This window comes from Cyphomyrmex costatus, unplaced genomic scaffold (assembly GCF_001594065.2).
Source record: "Cyphomyrmex costatus isolate MS0001 unplaced genomic scaffold, Ccosl1.0 scaffold340, whole genome shotgun sequence".
Lineage (NCBI taxonomy): Eukaryota > Metazoa > Arthropoda > Insecta > Hymenoptera > Formicidae > Cyphomyrmex > Cyphomyrmex costatus.
The window spans coordinates 386,835-414,704 of NW_017277557.1; the positions used below are offsets into that span (position 1 = coordinate 386,835).

Genomic DNA, 27,870 nt, shown 5'->3' on the forward strand with positions numbered 1-27,870 from the left:
AGAGGGGGGCGGGGGGGGGGGGGGGGGGGGGGGGGGGGGGGGGGGGAGAGTTGCCGAGCCGACTGGAGCACTGCAAACGTGCTAACAGTACAAATACCGCCACGATGCTCTCCAGTTATCCGATTGACGACCGATTGGTGCGTCTTACGATCAACCGTTTTTTTTCGCAAAACGTTTAACAGCCGTCCGATCTTGACGGATTTTTAACGGAGTAATTTTGAGCAGAAATACCTGTCACAAGTTACTGTCACTTAACCTATCGGGTACGAAGAGCGTTCGGAAAACAATCGCGCGGCTACAAAGGAATGTAATTGGTGCACGCTTGTGCGCATCCCGCACTGAGGTGCGTTCAGAAATCGTCGTCCGGATGCACCCAGATGTTGTTTTATCCTTGTTGTTTACGAATGATAAACAAGAGCAACACGACACCTGGGTGCACTCACTATCAGATGATGATTCTGAACGCAACCCTGAGGATCACTCAGGTCGGTATTGACATGATATAGGGCCGATTGTTTCATCTTTCGGTAACCCCAGATCTACAATATATTTTAAAGCCTTTTATATTATACAATATATTTTTAAACAGTCAATTAAGTCCATTCTACAATGGGCAGTAGTAGTTGTAGTGGATTAAGGAGTAGGCGTAGAAATCGACCAATGATAGTTAATTATTCTTCTCACATTCGACTATGATTTGTTGATTTCTACGCCTACTCCTTAATCCACTACTGCTACTGCCCATTGTAGAATAGGCTTTATGCCATAAGGAATGGACAAATTACAATCAATTAAGCCGGATCTACAATAGATGTTTTAAACTTTAAAGCTGTAAAAAATTAATCAATTAGGGGCTGCGCAGAATAAAAGGAACAGGGAACAGAGAACAGAGAATAAGAATTTCAATCTATCAGAAATCATGTACTATGGAATACACAGTTTATTCCACAGTACATGATTTCTGATAGGTCGAAATTCTTATTCTCTGTTCCCTGTTCCTTTTATTCTGCGTAGCCCTTAGGGTGATGTCCCATGATACGGAAATTACACCGGAACGGAACAGTGAGACCAATCAGATCTCTGCAATCATTACTCTACTTTCCTTTCTGCGATTGTGATTGGTCTCACTGTTCCGTTCCGGTGTAATTTCCGTATCATGGGACTCCAGCCTTAGAAAAGAATGATCAATTATGATTCGTCCATTTCTTATGGCTTAAGGCTTCAAACTCTATTGTAGATCCGGATTTAAAGCCCATTCTACAATGGGCAGTAGCAGTAGTGAATTAAGGAGTAGGCGGAGAAATTAACAAATCATAGTTGAATGTGAGGAGGATAATTAACTATCATTGGTCGATTTCTACGCCTACTCCGTAATCCACTACTGCTACTGCCCATTGTAGAATGGGCTTAACTTGTAAGGGACTACGCAGAATAAAAGAAACAGAGAATAAAGATTTCGACCTATCAGAAATCATGTACTGTGGAATAAACAGTGCGTATTCCATAGTTCATTTGACTTCTGAGGTTGAAATTCTTATACTCTGTTCCTTTTATTCTGCGCAGTCCCTTACAAGTTAAGCCCATTCTACAATGGGCAGTACACGAAGTTTTGCAACCGTTTTGTGATTCTTTGCTGAGATAGGACTATTCCTTTAGATCTAAAATTATAATCCAATCAGCAAGACGAATCATTATAAAACGGTTGCAAAACTGTTGAGTCTGCTGAACGCAGCCATTGGGTCTGTTTTTTGTTTCTGCACTACCTGAACTAGTACACACGGTGCAATAAGTTGAAGTGAAACAAATATACGTTTGTTTCACTTTAACTTATTGCACCGTGTGCACTAGTTCAGACAGTGGAGAAACAGAAAACAGACCCAATTACAATCGCGTAATAGCTAGTGTGATTACGGCTTGAGCGTAATTGCAAGTTCTATTTGTAAAAATTGACCACAGTCGATTATTCTTTTCACATTCAACTGTGATTTGTCAATTTCTTTCTCATTCAGTACTTGCTATGTGTAGCGCCATTGGGCGCGTTCACAGTTGAGTAAGCGCTCGCTGTTATTGGTGTATTTTTTTAGATCATCCAATCAGAATTGTAAAGAAGAATTGTTGTGTCCGCTGAATGCGCTCATTGTAGACCACGCATTAGCGTTAAATTATGTATGTGTTTTTATGTATCCTATGAGTTATATTATTATATATACATTAATTTTATATTCTCGATTTTTTTACGAAGTGACATATATAACGAATAAAAAAATTATATATTATTTTATTTTTACATAGAAAGATATTTATAACCACGTATACTATAATCATGTAGAAAAGTTTTATTCAAAATATGTGTGCGTGCGTGCATGTGTGTGTTAAGAGATATGCATTATTAAAAGATAAACAGGTGATATTTTCACTATTGCATTAACAAATTAGATTTGACTTTTAAAAATATGATGTAATATATGTTACAGTTTATTAAATATATGCAATATTTATACAGTTATAATAACAATTATATCTATAATGGATAAGTATTTTATAATAGAATTTATTGATGGGTTTGATGATACTCTCTTCTTGCGATAACGTAGGATAAAATGTACGTATCTTGGCCGACTTTCTCATTAAATGAAAAATTCCGGAAAGCTGTATAAAAATGTCAAAAATAGAAAGTTGGTCATTACACGAAATTAAAAAAATTTAGGAAACTACAAGTAAGTAAAACATATATGTATATTAGAATCAATAAACAGAATAATAAGTAATTAAAACAGGATCTTAAACTTAAATTCTATTTTTTAATTATTTCTATTTGTTTATTTAATACATAATCTTTAATATTAAAATGGTATTAAATAAAGCGTGCGGGTGCGTGCGTGCGTGCGTGTGTGTATTAATATTTATTAAATTGTATATAATACTAGCTTTTGCTATATTAGATGCCAAAATTAATTATAATTAAGAATTTATATTTCTCATATAAAATTTTTTTATATATACAGAGGAAGAGGCATCTGCGTATAAAACAGATTATTTGAATAACTCACTTATTTTTGATAATACGAAAAAGTGTTTTCAGATGAAAATGGAACGGTTCCGAAGAAGTGTGTTTCGGTCATGTTTTTTATTTAGGTAAAGGCGCTAAAAAGATATAGGTCCACTTTTTAAAATAAAATTACGTGTTTTTTTTCTGCATAATATGATTTTTTTAACAATTCTGCATATAAAAGTATGAAGATACAGATATCAAAAAATCAATATGGTTTACAAGTATTTTATACTTTATTCTGATACATGTTGATATGAAATATTAAATATTTTATAAAGTATTTGTTTTTTATATCTGTACCTTCATACTTATATGCAAAATTATTAAAGAAATCATATTATGTAAAAAAAATCACGTAATTTTATTTAAAAAAGTGGAAGTGACTTTTATATCTTTTTGGTGCCTTCACCTAGCCAAAAATCAACGTGACCGAAGCACGTCTCCTTCGAATCCGTTCCACTTTCATCCGAAACGTTTCTTCGATCATCAAAAATAAGCGAGTTATTTAAATGACTTGTTTTAGATGCCTCACCCTGATTTTTATTAATAATTTAGTAATATTTTTCTATTTTTCATACTATTTTTCTTCAGACACATATGATAAAGGGCTTACAAAATTTTAAAAGAGCTGAATTTGTATCGAATATAAATTCGAAAAGTAAAGATAACGAAATTACAAAAAAAAAAATAGAAAATATAGAGCTAACAAAAATAAACAAAGTAACAAGGGCAGTGTTAGTGAAGAAGAAAATTGTATTAAAAGTGTTAACCTGCATATCCGAAGAAAGTTATTATGTTACACAATCGAATGAGAAGCCAACAAAAACATTATATGAAGATTAGTATACAGATATATATATGGCGATGTGGTATATTATATATTGTATAATTGTATTCTGTATGTATAACTACGATCAAATACAAAAATTGTTCATTTCTTTATTTTATAATATATATTAACATATTTTATATCGTAGCTTATAAGCTATGTATGAAAAAAGCTGATTTCACCGAACGCTAATTTCGTACAGGATTGGTGCAAAGTTCTTTTTAGATATTCTTTCCATGTATACGTGGGACAATTATTTAACAAACTTTTCAATTCTTTTTTTTTTTAAATACATATAAGAATACACTGAACATTCTTCATATATTTCTATATCACCGATTCTTATCTCTTTTGAAAATAATCTATATCTGTCGGATATTATCTAATTCCTATATTATCAAATGCGGTGAATCAAATACGTGAATGAGAGACAAGAACCCGGACCCTCATGACCGATAGTCCTGCTGACCTACTTCCGTATTGTTTCTTGTCTCGCCGCGAGAAACACACTATTTACTCCTTATCCCCCACCCTATGCACAATCCTATATTCTGTCCTTTTAGTAAACGCACCGCAAATGAGTTTCCGCCATTTGTACATTTTTACAAACGATGTCAGTTTAAACGTAAGACGAGTCTGATTGTAAGATGGGAATCGAAGACTGTTGAGGAACATCGTCGAGAAGAAATGAGAGAAAGTCTCGGTAATCTAAACTACCGACCGGTAGTTGTTTCTTACGTGATTGCAATAATAGTTAAGGACAATAATTATCAATATTTTACTTGGCAGCCGTTAATTTGTCAGTCTACAACAGAAAAATAAGCTTTAAACGTAAAAAGCTGACAAATCATCATCGTATGTGAGGAGAATAATCGATGATAATTGGCCAATTTCTCGAGGTTCAAAACTTACTTTTCTACTGTAGGCGACATATTATTCGAGATTTTTTTTAATTTATAGATTTAATATTTTTATTGTGTCATTTTAAAAATTATTTCAAATAATATTAATTAGAAAATAATACCGATTGTCATACAATACAATAACTAATATGTAACATTATAACAAATTAAAAAAATTATAATATATGATATACATATATCTAATGGCTTAAGTAATACAAAATTAAACAAAAATATGTTGAAAGAGCCAAAATTGTAATAAATATAATAAATACTACTTATAAGAAATAAATCTATTACAAACATTAATAACTGACTCTCGATCAAAAATAAAAACAATGTTACAACAATACAAAGTCTAATGACAGTCAACTGCAGGTGTAATGGCGGAGTCTTTAAATAAAAATTACTACTTATAAAATTATGTGTGTGTACGAATAATTTTGTGATATTTTAATAACGTTTTAATGACGCCTCATTAACGTCTCTAACGTCAATAAGACACCATAAAAATGTTATTAATTATAGTGTCATTCTGTTATTTAAGACGTTATATTGCCACAATATTATTGTGATATTTCAATGTTGGTTATCAACATGTAATATATCAGTAATATTTCTGTGATATGTGATATTTTTGGTATATATTGTAATATTACTGCAATATTACTGTGATATTACGTGCTATGAGGGAAATGGGCATAACGATCGAAGCTATAGATTTTTTTAATGCTTAAGTAATTCAATGTAAATTTATATATATTATACTGAAAAAATTTTTACAAAATTTTAATAAACAGTTACTTAAATAGTAGAACATTTGTTTACAGAACAAAAATTATTAAAATTTCATACAATTTTTTTTCAGCATATATATGTATATTATACATGCATATATACGCATATTTGTTCATTATCATCATATGAACTGCGCGCCGAAATTTTATCGAATTTAAAAACGCAGCTAAACTACTGAAATAATATCACAGTTAAATTTTGATGCTCAACAGGCATTTATTAAAGAGATCTTAATATGTTGGAAATTTGTAATATTTAAAATTAATATTTAAAATTTTGTACTACACTTCTCTCTTCATCCAACAAATTGAATCATGTCCACTAACTGATACATGTACTTTACTTTTTAGTCGGCCAAACTTTTTAGTTGGCGTTACGCCACTGCGTAAATGCGGCACGAATTTAACTGTATTGCGGGTGTGTAGTATACGTATACAGTTAATACTCATTGTCGGGCAAACCGTACAACGCGATTGGCTGACCCGTAGTCCAGATTCGCCCTCGGCTGACCTCATTGTTGACTGACCCACTAGCTGATAGCGCGAAGCTACACGGTCAGCGCGCTTTGGTATCTAATTGCACAGCGTCACGAAAGAAAAATCTTTCGTACAATTAATAGCGGTATTTTTTATTATCATTTTTTCACCTCAATAAGTAAATAATGATCAATATAACGCGTATAGGGATATTTCAGGTACGAGGTTCCTTGGCCAAAAAATGTACACTAAAAAAAAAAAGGTAAAATAGTTTTACAAATGATAATGTGATTTCTAAAATTTCAATATATAATTTCGCTATATAATAATTTTATAGTCATGAGAATGAGAATTGTTTTGAGAATTATTAATATATAATTATATATAACCATAAATGCGACATCAACATTATTTTATTAGTTGCAATTATTAAATAAAAACACATTAGTTATAACTGTATTAAATTAAATAGTAGTTTTACCCCCAGAGACATTAGCTTTAGCAAAGAGCCGCAGAGTAAGTTTCTACTTCTCGTATGATGAAATGATTAATAAACTGAAATTAGTAATCTCAATTTAATTATTGTGCTAATATCGGACAGTAACGAATAATTTGAAATATATAAGAGTAACAAATGCTATTAATAAATTAATATTAGATTGACGATCTATTAAATGATCAAAGTTATCAAGTTTATACTTATTCCGAATTTCTCTTCCTTTTTAACTTTACAGTTTCCAATTCTTTTGTGTAAAATCGCAGAATGATGCACGTTTGTCACAATACGATCAATGCCTTGCTGAATGTATAACGCATTCTAATGTAAAGCTGTGCACAAATTTGCAAAACAGATTTTATTAATGACAATTTTGATGGAACGAGTCGGATAATAGCACGCGACTGAATATGCAACGAGCAGCGCAGGTATCAATCAAATTATTACGTTAACTTGTTCCGCGTGACGACTGTGAGAGCAGTTTGCTGACACAATAGTCGGTGTTATATTCAACTCTGCGAAGTACGAAGTACAATTAGTTATACATAAAGATGAAACATAGACCATGCGTTTCATTTAATGTCATTTCATTCTGAAGCAGAAAGATAAGAAAAAACTTCGCCCATCTTGAACTCCTCTCAATTACTTAACAATTGTATTCTGTTTTGTAGATAATGGCAGAAATATTAAAAGATTAAACAGTTTTAGATCTTCAAACTCCTGCAGGAAACAATTTTAAAGATGTTCCGCTCGTCCGCATGTATATATTATCAGAGCTGAAGAATGTGATTAATATTCTTGAAAGATATTCGTATGTCTTCAAGATCTTTGGCATAATTTAATATTATGCCAAATTTTTTATGCCAATTTTTTTTATTTATTTTTATTTTATTTTTATATATGATGTGAGCATAGCAATCTACAGTTGTGGACATTATTTTTACATGTGCCGTCACTATGCAGTGACGGCATTGCGAGGAAGTGCCCTGCACGCAGAAATAAACTTTGTGAGGATGGAAATCGATAACAAAGGGTCTAGAAGATATTGGTAAAACATTTTTCTCCCGATTCCCTTCTTCTCCTATTTTTTTCTGCTTTTCTTCTATTAGAAATATTCGTTCCTGGGTGGGATGCGATGAATCATGGATAAATAAGGAATTTATAAATTTTCATCGTGTTGTCTAAGTCCGGCGATACCCTACTTTTCTACCGTAAGCCGACGAGTACCCTTCGGCGTCACGTGGCCGCAAGGCCTGCGGAGAGGCCCAGAAACACATCCGGTGGCGACCATGCCCCCTCTTTCTGTAGAACCGACTCGTGTGTATCGGCTTTTACACGGATCTCCCAGCCGCGCATATGCATGTGCACAACCGCATTGCGAAAGAATTCTTCATAATTATGCTGGTCAAATTTTTTCCAATCGAAGGTTATTACGTATCGCGACGAGCTGGGCTTCTACCTCATGCACGCTACGCAATGCATACTCTCCACTTCGATCTTTCTCTTTACATCCACTGACTCCCTCACCCTTCATTCTCCTTCTTTGTGACGCGGAGTTCATGATCGTGAGTCATAGTTGCGCTAAGGAGTCAAGACCGAACAGTCGGAGATGAAATTTTAAATACATAAACTTTTCGTTGAACAAATTCGTAAACATATGCGCGATTGATAAAGATTCTAAGATTGCTATTAGCAAGTTTTGTAATTTTCGTTATCAAATCGTAATTAAATCAAATGAATTAGAGTTCTTTTTTTTTCTGTGATAAAAATTGATGTGCAATATTTTTAAATATCTAAAAAGTATCGGATAAGTCGATTTATTTTCATTTATCTTCTAATTTGATTCAACATTACAATTTATGAATGGTGTGCTTATTGTAGCTTCAATGAGCGAAGTTTCATTAGTAATTACCCGAATTTCGGTCTTGATCCCTATTACCTTCATCCCCTCCAGATGAGGAGGTGGACAACTGGAGATGGAGAGGACAACTCTAACGACAGCGAGGACACCGACAAACGGCCGACACAACGCGCAGGAAGAAGAAAAGAGACGAGTGTTCGGTGAAGCCGACCAAGCGGCTATTTGGAACACGGCCGATCAGTTCCTTCGGCGCCTTCGCACCGTGGACGCGAGTATACGAACGTCCTTCGTCGCCAATTTTGAACGCGCACCTCTATTTCTGATTGAGTAAAACGAGACGTCGGGGAATCCCGCGAAAAATTGTGCGGTGCGTTTTTTCGACCATTGGTGACCATCTCGAAAAAATTAGTCGAACTTTGAAAATCTGCTGCTAAAAAGCGAAATTATCAGGAAGAATGTTTTGTGACATAGTTCGGGACAGTGTATGATAAAGTCTGAAGTCGCTGTATTCATCTTAAAAGAATCCACCGGTACGAGTAAGTTTACAATAATTGATGAGAGAGATTAGTGAGAGTGTAATTTGCACTTTGATTTGTTATGTGTTGGTTTAAGGGGTATAATTACAGTTATTACATACATGATGCATTCTTAATTTATAATAAATTTTTAAAATAATCTTCTGAAAAATATCTTCTCCTCTCTCTTTATTACTAAATCTTTAAAAGCTTTAATAAAAATTAATGACTAATTTCTTGATGTCCAGTTTTAAATGAGGTATATAATAAAAAAAGAAAAATCGTTTCTCTAGATACATATCCTATTATCTGTAAGAAACACATAGTATAATTAATTTTATTTTCGCCTTTGTATCTGTTTTGTATCGAGCTATGTTTTCACATTTACTTTAACAAATCAAGCAAGAAATTACGGAGTTTTGCCTTTTTCCGGTAAGGTCATGGGTGAAAAAGCTCGCCATATATTGCCATTAGTATAATTAACCCAGATTTTCCCGGATTTATGGTGAACGGCACGCAGGTCAGAGCCGCACACTGCACATTATAATGGCCGACATGCCTTCGACTCCATAGCAAAAAAATTACATCGTTTAGTTGCATAATGCTTAATATAATATAGTTAATATTTATTATTTATAATTCATAACGCGTCATAGTCATAAAGAAATTGCAATGAATTATTTCGAAGTTATCTAAAAATTTAATTGTACAGAATCTCTGAAAAATCAAATTAAAATATAATTACACTGCGTGACCGATTTTAACTTTTAAAATTTTCCAAAAATCGTATCGATTTGTGTCGGAGACACGGTCCACTATCATTTCCCCAAGGAATTTGGCAAAATTAGCTCGTATAAGAATGGGGCATCAATATGAAGTTATATGAATTTTGAGGAGTACAAGTAGCGCTATTCTTAAGGTTTTGAGGTCAAATATGATCACAAATATACGCACACACTCATATACATAACACACACGCACACATACCAGCGCGCACGCAAATTTTCTTTTGCAAATAAAAGAGATGGAGTTAAGTTATATGGATATAGTAAGTATTATATATATATTTATATATATATATACTTATATGTATGTGTTCATTTCATATCACGCATCAAAACTTTCGCACGCGCCATTATCATTTTGTATCACGTAATATAAATATAAGAATGTTGTTGATTGTGTTGAAAAAGGAAAAATTGATCCTTTCTCTTACGTATGCGGTACATTTGCTGTGCCAGAGCATAAAAGGATGAATGAATCTGTCGAGAATATGAATGAATCTATCGAGGAGGTGTACAAATTTTATTTTAGTGTCAGAGTGTACAGAAATGTGCATGGAATCGTGATTGCAAATTTTCTCGGGAAACATCGATCGTATATTAACAAACAACTACCGTATATTAATAGATGATATGATGATCGCTTTGAGAAATCGGTTAATATGTCACTGAAAATGATAATTATCATAGCGTTATAATTACAAGCTCTATATGTCCATCATATTAAGGAGATAGAACACTTCGAAAGTTTCAAAAATAAAAATTTTTTAAAATTAGTTTGAAGTAATATAATTAATATGCGCGCGCTCACACACACATACACAAAATACCAAGTGGCTATTTAAAATATTTTTTCAATTATAACACTTGAAGTAGACTCGCGTATCTACGCAGATAGTCGATCTGAAGAATTTTTCAAGCGATATAATGTTGCACTCCAAACAATGTAAATATTAGATCCAAATATATATAAAAGAAAATAAAACATAGAAGAACTCATATAAAAATATTTTTCAATCAAATTTGCAAATTAACAAGTTCAATGTATGAAGTAAAAAAAATTATAAGTAAATCGCATTTATACTTTTTTCGAACTTAAATAATCTTTATTTTTAAGTTGGTCACAGTGTCTTACTTCTTTAAATCACATTATATTATCATTGATTGAATTATTAGAGTTAATCAACAATTAAAGAACATAGATGGTAATTTAGATTTACAACTTTTACGTAACAAGTGAAAGACTGCCTAATATAAGTTACATGGATAATTTTGGGACAACGTGAAAATGTATAGTTTTATCCAGGAGAATAGATCGAGTAGATATACATATACATGATGCGACACTAAATATATTAATTAATATTAATATATTAACTGATATTGACGGTCATATTCAGTTGTTGCGACATGATACGATGCTTATAGTCGTCAAATATGCTTCATGTTTTTCTATAGCACTACTATTTAGTTTTTGATCTTTGCACTTCTCAGCGCACGCCTACAATTTTTTCAACATAAAACCGATGCTTTTTGATTGATAAATTTCATGAATAAGATGTTTCACCCTTCAATAAACTTTAATCACTCTCTTACTCTCTTTGCTCTTACTTCTTTATTTATCTATTAGATAAATTATCATAATTTATCCAAGGATGAGAAACAACTAATAACTGTCCAAATTTGTCACAACATATTCGTCATTAATGTATTTAACACATTATACAAATTCATTATAAATATATTCAATAACAAGCGATGTACAATTTAAAACTGCCATTATAAGAAAAAAATTATGAAAATATACATTAAAGGTATTGAAAACGTAATTTAATATCAAATTGAATTAAAAATAAGTATTAAAAATATAATTAAAAATTGAATTAAATTAAATAACATACGTGGTTATATAATAATTCAACATTAAATTAAATTAATAGAAATACAAAACTTATACTCAACTGAACGTTATATTCACAATTGAGATTGTAATTAGTTTGTAATATCATTTTCTCCGATCTCATTTTCTTAATTCGTATTAATATTGCGCTTCCTGTGTTTACATTTACAATTATCGCAAGATTACTGATTATTCAGGAAAAATAATCCACAATAGCGCCAAACGACATCAGCAACACAATGTCGGAGGGTTGCACGAGTTGCAGAGGCGCGAATTATACGAGTGGTACTATGCAGTTAGGCACGACTACCGGAAGCTCGTCGTCTACGTCTGGAGCGACTTGTACAGCTACCAGAAAAGTCCAGATCCGCGCAAAAGTGTTATATGGCACAGGCAAAGCAATAGCGAGCTTGCAAGCGCAGGAGAAAGCGGCCAGACACTGACGAGGTAATTATAGTAACCGTAATTAACTCTTAACATTAATTATAGTAAAATATATAACATCGTTATACATACATATTTCTCCCCGACAAGATAAGTCTATATAATAAGTTTTTATCTTTGTAACTTGTTTATGAATTGGGTAAATATTTAGACTAGGACTCACATGACCTTAACCTTGACATATGTTGTCAAGATCATAACTCTAACAAGTGATCTCCAGCAAGTTTTAGCTGTCCTCGTTATTCGTAAAAAAGTTATTAATAAAAAAAAGTTAAAAAAGTAATATCTTATTTCATCTACATACAATATTTAGGACTATCACACCCTTTCCTATTTATGTAATAACTTTTCACATTCAGCGAGGTCCACTCGCACCTTCCACCTTGCCTAAAGGCGTACGATTTTCCACGCGAAGGGAGATCCACCCTATCTCACTCTTTGCCTAAGGGCGCACGACTTTCCATGCGAAGCGAAGGCCACTCTACCTGCCTCTCTTACTTAGAGTTATCGAATCTTTCATGTAAAGCAAAATAAGAAAAATAATTTTTCTTAAGAACGGCTAGATCGAATTTAATAAAAAAATGTATATATGTTATGAATATCGTTTAGACAAGAAAAAATCTAAGAATTTTTTTTGCAATTTCTGTAATTAAAAATAACTGGTAAAAAAATTTTCAATCTTTTATGAATCTTTTTTTGGTGATTTTTAAGACACCACTTTTAAATGTAATTACATACATGTACATACGTACAAACAATTTTCACTTTTCATTTTAGGGGAAAAGTTACATCGACCCCCTTATCTTATGCAAGGTATCTATTGAAAATGTTTAAACCGGCAAAAATATTCAGCAATATATTTCAAAAAAATAATTTCGTTCTAATTATTAAAAATGATATGATTGAAGATGATTAAGATAATTCTCTTAGTTAATGTGAGAATTGAGGGGACTCTCTTACATTGAAGAAGCATTCCAATGTAAATAAATAACGTAATAGGTGAGGAGATTCACAATAAAAAAGCACCCCGAAAATATAGAGTTTGAAAACGTATTGCAACCTCCTCGTGATAAATTCCGGGAGCTGTAATTCTGTAGGATAACTGTAGATCTCGCTGTAAACATTCTCAGTAGTTATATGTATTATAATATTATATCATAATTTCAATGAATTAATGTATATGCATAATAACGAAATCCTTATTCCTATTTCAATTTTCTTGATAACTGAATTTTTAATTATGTTTCACCCCTTCAATTTGATTTGGAAAAAATACACGTTAAGGTGAATAATCTAAATATGTTTTCGTAAAAATATAAAAGTGGTGTCTAAAAAATATCAACAAAAAGAAATTCATAAATAATTTGAAAATTCTTTTAACAATTTTTTTAAATTGCAAAAATTGCAAATTTTTTTTTAGATTTGCCTACACGATGTCTACATATATTTTTTTCTTTAAAATCGGTTTAACGTGCGTGCGCGCTCGCGTATATCTATAATATTATATGAATTATAAATAAATTATGAATTTTTATTAAATTAAAGCGTTCTTATAACAAATCAATAGTTAAGAAACAAGTTTAAGAAAGATTAAAAACAATTCACAACGTAACATATAAATATTGTAATATCACAAAAGATTACTAGCTAAAAGACAAAGTTAATGTGAATTTTTACATTTACTTTTTTCACTATTTATAATAATAAATAACGGGAATTGAATAAAATAATATTGTAAAATGTAACGATAAAAAGAATTTAACTTTAAAATCATTCTCTTGGAATCATTGAACTTGAGTAGATAAATATAAAAAATCCAACTTGATGATAATCGGATTAGTACAAAGTTACCAAACTATCAATGATCAAAGATTGGAGATCAATCTGAGAAATGACAATCAAACGACGTGCTAATTAGTATAATCATATCTATTTCAACGTGTCTTCTCTCCGGTATAACAAAAGCTTTCTGAATCCGTATCCGAAAAACCGTACCTAACGTCGTAACACAATTATAGGCAGATCGATGTCACGTCTTCCTGCCACGCGACGTCTTTATAAAACGGAGTCTTCCAGTAACGAGATCATCAACAGTAGACAGTGGAAATAACGAGATAACTCGCTCGAAAATAACAGTAAAAATATGCAAAAGACGACAACCGGTATCAACAAACAAAAAGTAAAGAAGCCCGGAGGCGCTATCCTTCCTCATGTATAAGACCAGTCGGTCGATCTGATCACTGGTTAGTACCTTGTTAACCGTCTTCAAGAAGACCGTCGCCTTGATTCGACTATACGATCCACGCGTGTCTCCGTGTCCTTTTTTTTATTTTTTTTGCCTTTTTCCTGATCTTGCTCTTTGCTATTTCCGCGTATTTATTTGACACTTAGTGATTTCGCGCTATCGAGTATGCACCGTCGAATATTGTGAGTGCAATCAGGATCTCATCACCGCACATGCAAAATGCACTTTGCAATTTTGTGAGTGGATATCGATAAGTGTCTCCACTTTTTCCTGATACAGATCTGCAATCCTCATTGACAAATCGCATCTGGAATATATTCTAATTAGATTTGTTAATTATTTTCAATCAATGTCTATCGATCAATGGTTGTAAATCTATATTAAATTTTGAATTAATTGAAAAAATATTTTTATCTAATTTTTGTGTTAATGTTAATTTAATACTTGAATGAATTTTGGTTAAATAATTAGGTATAAATATTTTTACTATAAACTAATTTGTATACTTTCATGATATATTCGCTATCCAAAAATTCAAGGAAAAAGATCTCTTTCCGATTCAACAAGGTCAATATAATATCTTTAGTCCATCATGCCTTTGCCGTTCTACAATTTACGATCCCGTTATATCTCTCTCTCGAGCCTGACGCCTCACGATGCCAAGTTTCATTTACTGAATGTTTCAACTCACCTACTGACCTTTTTTCTTTCTTTAAATTAATATCTCTCGTCGTAATACTAAATGACACTGTTTCTTAATTTGCTTGATCTATGATCATTTGGTAGTTATTATACATATAAGTATCATATACTTTATGATGATACAGCAACAATATGCAATTAGTTTTTAATGTCACAATTAATAAATGGCCGTTATTTTATTATCAGTTATTGACAATGAGTAACAGTTATGGAGAGATAACTTTAAAAACCACCATTATCAAATTAAAACAATTTAACGACTAAAACTTAACGACTAAATGTTTACTTTCAAGTCATAATTTTACATACTTTATAAGAGCAATCATATTTAAAATCCTAATCAACTATTTATTTGATAAATGTCTAATCATTCACAACTTAATTTGTCCGCTACAGGTATTGTAGAAATAAACTCTCTAATGCAACTGATTGTGAATAACAGCCAGCAATTAGTAAGCATTAATAATTATAATTGTCTGTAAAATCAAAATATTAACTGTTAAATTTTTATCTAACTTTTAAATTTTAGATCTAAATTAATATATCAATTAGAAGCAATTATTACATTGTCGGATAAAATTTGCCTTTTTTTGCTTTATGTGAATATAAATAATTATTTCCTCATTTTGACATCCTGAACATGAATCTGTTGACAAAAGTCGTGTTACCATTTTGAGTAAAATAGAAAAAGAGGCAAAAAACGATTTTGAGGGTCTTAAAGGTGTTGCAGCACCGGCAATTAATGTTTCTATTATATTTCATAAGTGCCACGTAAAAGTATCAACTTTTAGCTTTAAAATGCATTTTGATATAATTTTTTGTTTCTGAAATATAGCAATTTGAAAATCATTTCTTTTTCACATAATTATATATTGTTCAACGACTGTTTTTGTCACACTGGTGTAAATATAATCATTTTTGACATACGGTTGCATGCTGAACACGAATCCTTTGGTAAAGATTGATCGCACGTGTTAAAAAATGGTGTCAAAAGGGCCAAAATTTTTAAATAATAGCCATTTTTTGTCAAGCATGATTTGTTTTCAGCATGCAAAAGTATATCAAAAATTATTCACACTTGTGTAGCAAAAAAAGATTAAATTTTGTTTAACAGTGTTATTAAGCGTTTAATGATTAAATTGTTCTTAATTGGTAAATTCTTTTGGAGATATACTAATGCAATACTATCAAGGTATACTAATGCAATACTATCAATGCATAGCTATAAAAGATGTAAAAGAATATAATATAAATACAATCGCAGATGATAATCTTTCAAGAGTTGCAAAAACATCTTTTTAATACATAAAAAATGTAACCAATATTTTAAAATTGAAAAATTATTTTACCATAACCATAATTAACAATAGTTGTTTAATTAGTTAAACTGATCGATATTCAGTTAAGTTTTTTGTAATAATATTATAATAAACTATTAGTAACAGTTCAACAGAATAACTGTTTAATTAATTATTTATTATTTGGGAATAAAAAAGTATTATTATATATAATGGATTATATACATTGTATATGTATTAAAGTAATAGTTACTATTATAACTGTTTAGTAAAGATAACGGTTTAATTCTCTAATAACATTCCATGGTAAAATTCCAATTTATATAATTATATTTTTGATAACAAGGCTTCAAATATTTATTTAAATATTCTAATATAGAGAAATGCAAAAAGAGAGCGCTATTGCAATAAGCGGTATCCGTGTACGTTTTATCGTGAGTTTGAATGAGAAATACTCATGCTTGATCATATAGATTAGTTCGCGATAAGGTCAATGTCACGAGTAGGTAAAACGTGACATAAACGTTGTTTGAATGTTACTTCTAACACGGTCAATATCGGAACTCACGCATCAGTGAAAGTTGGATTGCTATTGAAATACCATGCAAAATGCTTTAAACATTAAAAACGCACAGCACTATCTTTAGTTATTATGTAATAGCATTAGATATTAGTAAGAATATAAATTTATATCTAACATTTGCTTTAAGATGCATATACATGTGTTATAAATTTTGCATTCGATATGTATATAATACACTACAATACAGTTGTTATTTTAATTGTTAGCCTAGTTGTCTCTTCCCTCTCCTGCGCATTATCGAAATCGAGGGAAGCGAATGATAAAGCAGAATCTTACGCCAAGAGTCAAACATCGAATCATGAAGTAAAAATTTCCGGCAAACCCGAGCAATCGTTTTTCACATCAACGGCCGCTCTGGGAAAGCGAATAAACATTTCGTTGGATTATAAACATCCTTTAATATCGGAGATTCAAGAAAACAACGCAAATAATTCATATCCAGTCGAAACGGCGCATTTGAAATACGTACAGAGATTGCTAAAGAGAGAGATAGAAAAGATAACAGCGGATGTGTTACAGCCGAGAGATTCCAACATAATCACGTATATTCCTATGAAGGAGACGAATCAGACAGAAGATAGAATCCGATATGAATTGTTGAACGCATCGCGCATATCTGAAATCTCTGGAGTAACAGAATCGACAGAAAACAAAAAAGAATATGAAGAAACTAGAAAAACGGAAGATAGACTCAAAGAGGAATTTTTGGACGGATCGTTAAATAACGCTGACGTTAAAATTTCGGAAACATTAAACAACGCAGAAAATAACAATTCACAAGTAAAATTTTTTCACACACACACACAGAAACGGAACAATGACGTTCAAACAAATAATTATTTTAATAGCAGTAGCATTTCGTTGATGGAAACACGTTCTAAACAATCGGACAATATCTCGAGTTATCTGATCAATACTGAAACACAGAATGCTGAATCGAGAGCCGATAATCAAACTCTGGAGAGTCGCGTCGATAAACAAAATTGGAAATTTGAGGAAGACAGTTTGCTGGAAGCTGCGAATTTTGGATTACAAGCTATGCATGACCTTTATTATGTCCAAGAACCTAAATTGTACTCAATGGGTAAGCGCTTAAAGAAAATTCATTAATTCATGGCATGAACAATTTTATCATGTTAATCATTATAATTAAATGCGTATATATTAAAAAAAAATCTTCTATGTGAAATGCAACATGCAGGTCTCTATCTGGAGAGCGATAATCCAGCGAGATACGTAGCAGCATTTAATGATCAATCAGAGGAAGCAAGAGATCTTGCAAAATTCGGATATGCGGCCCTTCAAGGTACTTCTATGTTTTTAAAAAAGTAAGTTTCTATAATAAGACTTTCTATATGGTTTCTAATAATGGTATGGTAAATCTTTAATGTCGAAATAAGAAACTTTATGGCTATTCCTACTCTTATCATTTTATCAGGTTTCCTAATACGTCGTTGGAATTACCCTTAATCCGAAATAAACTCATCAAAAGAACCTCGTTGGAACAACAATGTCCACAAAGAGACCCACCTCGATGTCCACCGGCTAGCCTAAGATACAGAACGTCTGACGGCAGCTGCAACAATCTGCAGAATCTCTGGTGGGGTTCTGCGATGTCTGTGATGCGTAGGTAAATCTAAACAATGTGTGAACAGTCTCTTAATATAAAAATAGAAATAAAAAATATTGAATATATAAAAATAAAAAACGTTTCAATCGTGTTAAAAAATTATCATCATGTTCAGATTTCTTCCACCGGAATATCACGATGGCGTTCAAAGTATTAGAAGGTCGAAGAACGGAAGGCCGCTCCCAAGTGCACGAGATATCTCAAACTTAATCCATGAAAATAAAGATGTACCTCTAGCTTCCGTTACTCACATGCTAATGCAGTGGGGGCAATTTGTAGATCATGATTTAACAGGTATGTAATTAAAAATTCCTTTTGTTTCATATTAATTTGCATTTTTCAACTAAATAAAAATAATTAAATACATCATGTAAACAGCAACTGGCCAAAGCAGAGGATTTAATGGTACAGTACCACGATGTTGCTTACAGAATGGCATCGGTTTTCAACTGGCAGAATTTATGGTAATAAATTACTCAATAACTATAGTTATAACTTTTAGCCGTAATATCGATAAGTACCTATTATCCATTGAAGAATTTTTTAAAACATTAAAAAATGTAGCATTTATGTTATATTGGGTATATATCTCTACAGCATAAATTGTTACAGCTATATTGCAGAAATAGATATAACTTTGATAGACTGCAATATTTCATAAAATATTGTTGTAATATTATAGCAATATTCCTCGAATCTATGTTCACTAAGATAAATATTGCTGCATCATTACGCAATATTTCAATAATTGATCTAGTTTTATTGTTATAATTGCTAAAATATGTACTATTATTAGTATCACATTCTCAAATACACATGATAAAGTCATGATAAAAAATTATTCGAAGGCCTAGAAATCACATTCGAAAGAGCTTGGGAATCTCCAGGAAGCTTATATTAATTGCATATATTCATTTTGATATCCGAAAATCACAGTGCTAGAAAAAAATTAAAAAATCTTCCTTATGTGACAGTCGCTGTGATTTTCAGTGAACAATTTGGAAACTTTGAAAATATTTGTCAACTCGATTTGTATATTACTCCTCCTTATAGGATTCCTGTGTGTATGGATGTTTCCTTCTTAAGAGAAGCGCGTCTATCTCGCAGCGAGGCCGCATATTTATTTGTTAAATCATAATATTATAAAAATATGTTACAATATTTATAATAGCTGGACATGAAATGTTGCAGTTATGACATGATAAATTATAGCTATCTGCTACATATAGTAATGTTCTCCTAACAGCTGTATAAAAAAAAATTATTTCAGGATTTAGAGCTACCGAAATTTATTTTTTTAATATTAATGCAATTCCTGATTATGCACTTGTTAACTCTAATGATAATATAGTATATCAACAACTCTTTCTTAAGCGAGACCAATTTCTCCGTCACTTCCTTTAATTAGGAAATGATTGTAATGAAGTTGAGCTGATTAATACAGTTAATTCCAGGGTTTTACAAGATGTACAAAATATTGATATTGTTGATTCAAAACTTGATAATCTTGACCAAAATGTACAAGCTGTTTCTTTTACAAAAATTTTAAATTAAGTTTCTCCAGTACCATCTATAACAAAAGATCGTATGTTAATACGTCGAAAGGATCAAACTGTTCATTTAATGTCTTCTAAAAACATTTAAAAAATTAAAAAAAATATGGTCGTAAAAAAACAATTCCAAAAACTATTAGAAAATTTTTTAAAGAAACTTAGAATAAAATAATTTATACTAGAGCTGTTACAAGAAGTAGCTTTAAAAACAAAAAAATAAGAAATTAAATTACGCGTATCAGGTATTCAATTAAATGTATGTATTGGTTGTGAAAAGGACTGAGTTTACAATTGTTGAAAAAGTAGATTGAATTTAATGTATTCGTTGCAAACGGTAGCTGTACGACGGGTTCGTCATTTGTTGATGTTTGCTAAAGGTATGGGAAAATCATTTCAAAAACTGAGTAATAGGCATACACACACATACATTATTATTATTTTTTTTTAATTTTATAAATCTTTGATTAGTTTCCTTACAAAATAAATCTTTCATTTTTTAAACATAAAACATACATGGCTAACTATCCCGTAATATTAATGTTACATCATGACCACAATGTTGTGCATTTCTTTTCACTAATAACAAGATGAATAAACTGAGCAATAACTGATACAATCGAGTTGGATGGGCAGCCTGCATAACCCATTAGTACTATCTAGGATTCACAGTGTAAATATCTACTCGTATATAAACAGCGAGTAGATTATATTGAGTATTAGGCCATGATAAGATTTGGTTACCCTACTGCTAATATGTATATGTCAATAGCATCCAGAGTGTCTTCCAATAGCAGTGAATTTGCACGACAATTTCTATGGTCCTTTGGGTGTAAGGTGTTTGGAATTTCTCAGAAGCGGACCGGCTCCTAAGGAAAACTGTGAATTTGGCGCGAGAGAGCAATTGTCCCAAGTGACCAGTTATCTGGATGCCTCCATGGTTTACAGTAGTAATGCCATGCATAGTGATAGTCTGAGAATATTCCGGAATGGTAAGTGCACTTCCGACAGTTCGATAAAAAAGAAAAAAGAGAGGAAAAGCCCGTTATCTGTTACTAAAAATTCATTACTAATAAATCCCGAAAATAATTTGGAAATTCAGATAACAAAGAGTATCAGAGGAATGTATTAAGAATACCATATAGTTCATAGCAAATGGTATGTTGATCGTATTCGTACGTTGATCTTGCACTTATTCTATATTTTCACTTATATACAAATTTTCATGTATTAACGATATAAGATTAAATACAATCCCATATGTATCACATTTGATCACATTAACTTTTAGTATCGATATGAAGCAAAATCTTGTTTTCTAATTAATTGTAGAGCGTCGTACGACGCCAAAATGTGTAATCAGAGAGGTGAAACATAATGAGGTGGACATCGCCGAATTTCGATCAATCAGACGTTTGCGGCATTGCAAGGCATTTCAAGATCATGTTATAGCCATGATGGAATTATCTATGATTATGTTTACACGGCATCCTCAATCGGGTTTAATGATATCCGTGATAGTCATTTCTGTTACGTTTCTTTGTCAAAAAAAGAAGTGCATCACGATGAGTTACACAAGTGGATAATATTGTGACATGTCGCTAATTTTGAACCAGTGTAACAATGAGGCTGCTGCTAAACGGTATGCAAAATATTACTCCTATAGATGTCATTCACACGCAATTATAATTAGGAAAGCAGATTTGATTATGAGAAACGGGTAGCATGATCATTCATCGGCAAGATGCTGAACGAAATGTACGATTGCCATAGAGGAAGAAATCTTGGACATGATCGAAGAAGATCCAAGCATAAGCACTCGTGCCATGTCGCGTCGAATTAATGTGTCGCACTCTACATCCTTTTTTTATAGTCTATAAAAAGTCTATCCTTCTTTTGCGAGATGAACGAATCCATATCGTCTCTGAACGGTGCGTATAAAAGAAGAAGATGCATTTTCTCGAGACATTTTATCTCAATATTGTCAATATAAATTTTCCAAATTCTTGGATTGGCCGAGATGGTCCCGCCGCGTGACCCTCAAGATCGGCTGACTTATATTCACTTGATTATTTCCGATGGGATCATTTATAATAATACATTTTTTAAATCAAAATTCTGTGGAAATACTAGAGGATTTGGAAGAACAGCTTCATTATGCGATAGGAACTGTCATACTTATTAAATTAGCCCTTTTCAGAACCACAAACATTTTCAGAACGTTGGAATAATAATCTTGCGTTGAAATTATATTCATGAATTGTCTAATCTATTTATTTTACTTTCAATCGTTTCTCTTCAACGATATTAATTAGAAAATATTCTGTTCTTGAATAAGTTGTATTCAAAATAGCGATATATTTAGAGATATCATACATAGTTTTTATAAACTCTTTTAACAAAATAGCAAAAAATAACGTATATGCTCAGGTAACGTGGAGCGCGCTCATTCGTTAATTTAAAATTGTTCTCAGTTAAAAAATACTGTTTTAACGCAATTTTGCCAGAAGGAAAAGTTGCTTCTTTTGACACATGCACTCACGCTGTGCAATCCGTGTCCTCGAATTCTGAAACATCCTGTATAATAATAAATTAATGTCTGATTAATCAATTAATTGATTTTTCGTTAGCTGCTATATTGATGTTTGAATAAATGACATTTCACTGCTGCTTGACTTCGCATTACCGCGGCAAGCGTCTGATTGGCTGCAAAGCGTTTAAACACCCATTACTTTACTGATCACTGCGCATCCTTCGGAATGCTTCATCTTTGCCTAATTTGATTGACCAAGGTGTGTTCCAGTTTCATCACGTTCCCGTAATCGGAACGAAATCTGTTGAAATATTGCGTTCTGTCATTTTTCGAGTTAACATACGGCTAAAAGAAAACAAATATCAATAAAATAAATCATGTTTGTATGTCTGAAATTAACAACTGGTGAAAGATAATTTTGTCAGAAAACATTTCAGAAATCAGTTCGACGAGAAGAACATTTTTATCCTTTTATTTCCAGGCTTACTGCAATACGGAAGAATACAATCGCGGAGATCTTCGCTTCTGAAACGTAAATCGGATTTATGCAAACGCGGATCTTTGTCTACAACTTGCTTCCGGGCTGGTGACGGACGTCTAAGCGAGCAACCTGCTCTCACGTCTCTGCACGTTGTCTTTCTGAGATTGCACAATAGGATAGCCACGGAACTATCAGCTTTGAATTCTCATTGGAGCGACGAGAAACTTTTTCAAGAAACACGAAGAATCGTTGGCGCGATAATCCAACATATAACTTATCGAGAATTTTTGCCGATCATTCTTGGTAAGATAATTTCCAATTCAATAGTTAATGTATTTATCTGAATATAAAACGGTCGATAGTGTCATTAAAGACTATAAAGAAACAAAGTGTTTTAAAATAACAACACTAATAACGTTCTCCAGGCCCTCAGGTGATGAAAATCTTTGACTTGGAACTTCTTAAAAAAGATTATTATAAGGGATACGATTCGACAGTAAATCCCACCATTGCAAATTCATTTTCTACAGCAGCTTATCGATTCGGACACTCACTGATCCAGCGGAGTTTTATTAGATTTGATAGCAATCACAGACCCATTTTTAATAGTAAGTAAAATTATAGTAGGTATTAAATATTACTAAATGTAAATATTTTAAGTATTATCATTATATTATTTATTGTTTAAAAGTACTTTAAAATCTATTTTTTAGACGATTCGTGATTTCAGAAGAAAAATAACCGTTTCTATTTTTTTTAATTTTCAAATTTTAATTTTTAATAATCAGATAAAAAAACATAAACAATCAAAATACATATGTATTATATATGAAGTAAATTTTAAAATGTGCACATATGAAATAATAAATATAATACATGTGTGAAATTGTCTCCGCACTTTTCGAAAATTTTGTAATTTCCTTAATTGTGCTGTATATTGCGTTACACTTGTGTCAAATTGTGCCGTAAATCGCAACTCAATAACATAAACCGTTTTTTAAAAAGAAAACATTTCTTTTGCTGGCCTTCGTAATTTTTAAGAATAAAAAATTTTAAAACTGTGTAACTCGCAGAATTCGATTATTTTGCACCAATTGGAAGTTACACGGTTTGAAATTTTGCATTCCTAAAAATTCCTAACTTCTGATTCATAATTTCGTCGATACTGCGAAATCTAAGGAAATTTTGCCATTAGGAAAAGTTGTTGTACTGTTGTAGCACAATCCGGCATAATTAAAAAAAATCCAAAATGTCAAATTCTTTATTTAGAAAATGATAAACTCTATGAATTGCATATGATAAAATTTACTTTTAAGTAATCAATATCATAGAACATAGAACTAAACATATAGAAGTAAACAATATTGTAGAAAATCAGTAATTAGTAATTATTTACATTATACTCACACACGACATTCGCCACCTTATCCATAGTTATCGTATGTTTTTATTTAATTAATGAAGCTATCGCAATGCAAAAATAAAAAATAATAATACGTTATTGTCACAGATGTTTCGATTCATGACGAGTTTACCAACTCTGCAAATTTGGATACTGCGGGGTCCGTCGATCGCCTTCTTCTAGGCTTAGTAAATCAACCATGTCAGAGGCGGGACGAGTTCATAACTGAAGAGATGACGAATCATCTTTTTCAAACGCCTGGTTTTCCATTCGGCATGGATCTTGCTTCCATCAATATCCAGCGGGGTAGAGATCATGGTTTACCGCCTTACATCCGATGGCGTAAGCCTTGCAGCCTGACTCCGATAAGAACCTTTGAGGATCTTAACAAAGTGATGTCACCGAACGTCATAAGAAAATTTAAATCATTATACTTGTCGGTGGAGGATATTGATCTCTTCTCTGCCGGTCTAGCGGAAAAGTCGGTAGTTGGCGGTCTAGTTGGTCCGACTTTCGCTTGTATAATCGCTCAACAATTTAATAATCTGCGACGTGGTGATAGATTCTGGTACGAGAACCCCAACAGCGAAAGCAGTTTCACCATCGGTCAGTTGCAACAGATCAGACAAGTCACTTTGGCCCAAGTACTATGCCAAACGATGGACGACATTGAAACCATACAACCATTTGTTTTCCTCGCGACAGATACGTTGAAAAATCAACGTTTCTCTTGCAATGATTTAGCCATTGGACATTTGAACCTTGAACTCTGGGCCGAACGGTCATTCGAATTAAAGAACAACGTCGACAACTCGCAAAAAGTTAAACGAGCAGTGACTGATACAAGTTTCTCTATTTCTATGTCAAAAGAGGAAAACATCCAACCTAGGAGAAAAGTTAATTCGGAAAGTAATCCTGAACATACAAAAGTTACAACTCCAAAACCTTTTCGAAATAATGTTAATCAAGAAAACAAAGTCATTATAAAAAAGCCACTTGTGCGTCCAAATGATAATAATGTCACGATTGTGGTCCAAAATAATGCCATAAACGCGCCTGTTTTCGTCAACGAAGGTATCTATGGTTCACATATCAAAGTTCAGGAACAGGTTCCTATTTTTCAACCGCAGGGAAAACCTATACCGACGACTATCCCTCATGCACCAAATTTTCATTTAGCACGTCAACCGTATGTTCCATACTCTTTTAATGATCCCCATAATCCAAATCCGCCAGCCTATGGATATAGATTGCCTTCTTTCACACAGGATGACATATTTTACGACAACTTATACTCTGCCACTAGTCCCAGACCTACTCTCTACACTTATTACACAAATTTTCAGCAGGCCACTACGCCAAAGATCGACGGTTACTTGATTAATTACGGACTTTTAAATCACAATTCAATTCCACCATATCCTTACGGAGAATCTAAACCTCAAGAAAATTTCGGACATTATGATTTGAAAGATGAACAAAATTTAGCGCAAAAACCAAATTACGTTGATCCTAATCATTCGATAAACATGGGATTAACCAGACCAAATTATGTATCAAGTGATAAATCTTATACACATAAACCAAATCATAATGAATATAAATATCCAACAACCACGCGACTCCGACCAAGTTATGCAACGAACGATGAATTTTATTATACACACAGACCAAGTTATAATAGACGTAAACCTTCAACAACTATACGATCGAATTCTCGACCGAATTATGAAATAAACAATGAATCTTATCAGACTCACAGACCATATGGTGGATATAAACCTTCCACGAATGATGAATTATATCACGGATCAGATTACAATACACCTAAACCTCCGGTCAACTCGCGACCAAGTGAAGATTTGAATCATGCGCAAAAACTACTTTATAATGGATTTACATCTCCAATAAACTTCCAACCAGATAAACCAAATCAGGAACCATATGATATACAAAAACTGAGCGATGTCGGAAATTTACATTTACAACATAGTGATTTAATTAACGGACTGAATGAAGGTCATTCCATTAATCTTAATAAATCACAATATCAGGAACAATGGAACTCGAACGATCAAAAGAGACTTGGCGAGACACCGTATAATCACGACGGTTTTAATCTATATCAGAGAAAGCCGAATGTTAAACCACTAAGTTATAGTACTGTTAAGACCCATCAAACATTTTTTACTACTAAACCAAGTAATGAATATAACTCTCAACTTTGGGGAAAGGATTCGTTGCAGTCTATCAAGGATTCTGTACAAAGCGGACTTTATGGATCTGTTCCCAGTTCTGAAACGAATATTCCTTCATATCAAAAAGATACATTTACAGATTCTACTGTTTCGTCTTCTATAAATAATAACTACGATCGATACTTTGACACTACTCCGATTTATCAAAAAATATTGTCATCTACTCAAAGTGATTGGACAGACGTCTTATCTCAAAGTACTCAATCTCCTTTTAGCAAAGATATATCTCCATATAATTTATTTCTATTCAACCAGACATCAACAAGTCATTCGACCTATCAGAAAAATGATCAATCAAAAGTGCCTTCAAAAGTATTAGACAACAAACCTTTTGTTAATGTAAATTCACATGAACATAATTCTCATAAAAGTTCATCAAAATTATCTAATTTAAATGAGCAATTATTATCCAGCACTTCATATTGGTCAGAAACTTCAACAATTGGTATTCAAGTACATAAACAAGAGGAAAATTTAAATCCTAAACAAACAAAAGTGCAAAGTGTCACAATCGTCAATGAAACGATCGAAGCAGTCCACCATCCTGGTCATACCGAATGGATATCTCAACATAAAACTACTAGTGAAATTTCAAAACCATTGGTACAGCAGATAAAGAGCCATGTACCTGTTATTAAGAAAGCCGGACAGTATTATTATGAGAAAAATGTATTGTATCAATATCCACATGAAACAGTTACCCAAAGTCCCAAAAATAATCCCTATTTGACAGACAAATCTGACGAAATACTTATTCGGGATCAAAAAATGACATCCGAGAAAATTACAGTAGAAACATCAGTTATTGACAATCCCATAACGAACTCTGGAGTGATTCAAAACGAAAATAAATTAAGAACAACACCTATGCTTGCAATCACTGTTTATGATAATCATGCAGGTGACGTGGACAATGTTTAAAGTGCTTTCTCAGTAGATATCGAAAGTGCACCGACTGATGTTCCCCCGACAAATATTTCTCTTAAATTTTGTTCACATAAACAACTACACTTTGAAATCGTAACATATACATGCTTTACATATAGACTACAGACAAGCATGATGTTTCATTGGAGACACTATTTTGCTATATAATCGTGTAACATATTTTTAATTAAATATTTTTCCATTAA

General features: G+C 32.3%; 1 protein-coding gene across 1 annotated transcript; it reads left to right on the forward strand.

Moving 5' to 3' along the window:
• The first annotated feature begins 8,674 nt into the window (after window positions 1–8,674).
• LOC108776150 (uncharacterized) lies at window positions 8,675–27,811 on the forward strand. Its single transcript, XM_018542683.1, has 11 exons — window positions 8,675–8,950; window positions 11,809–12,058; window positions 17,090–17,967; window positions 18,085–18,211; window positions 18,322–18,513; window positions 18,629–18,807; window positions 18,892–18,977; window positions 20,836–21,055; window positions 23,078–23,380; window positions 23,503–23,685; window positions 24,588–27,811. Exons 1-11 carry the CDS (start codon window positions 8,899–8,901, stop codon window positions 27,656–27,658), a joined length of 5,541 nt encoding a protein of 1,846 aa, XP_018398185.1. The 5' UTR covers window positions 8,675–8,898; the 3' UTR covers window positions 27,659–27,811.
• The last annotated feature ends 59 nt before the right edge of the window (window positions 27,812–27,870 follow it).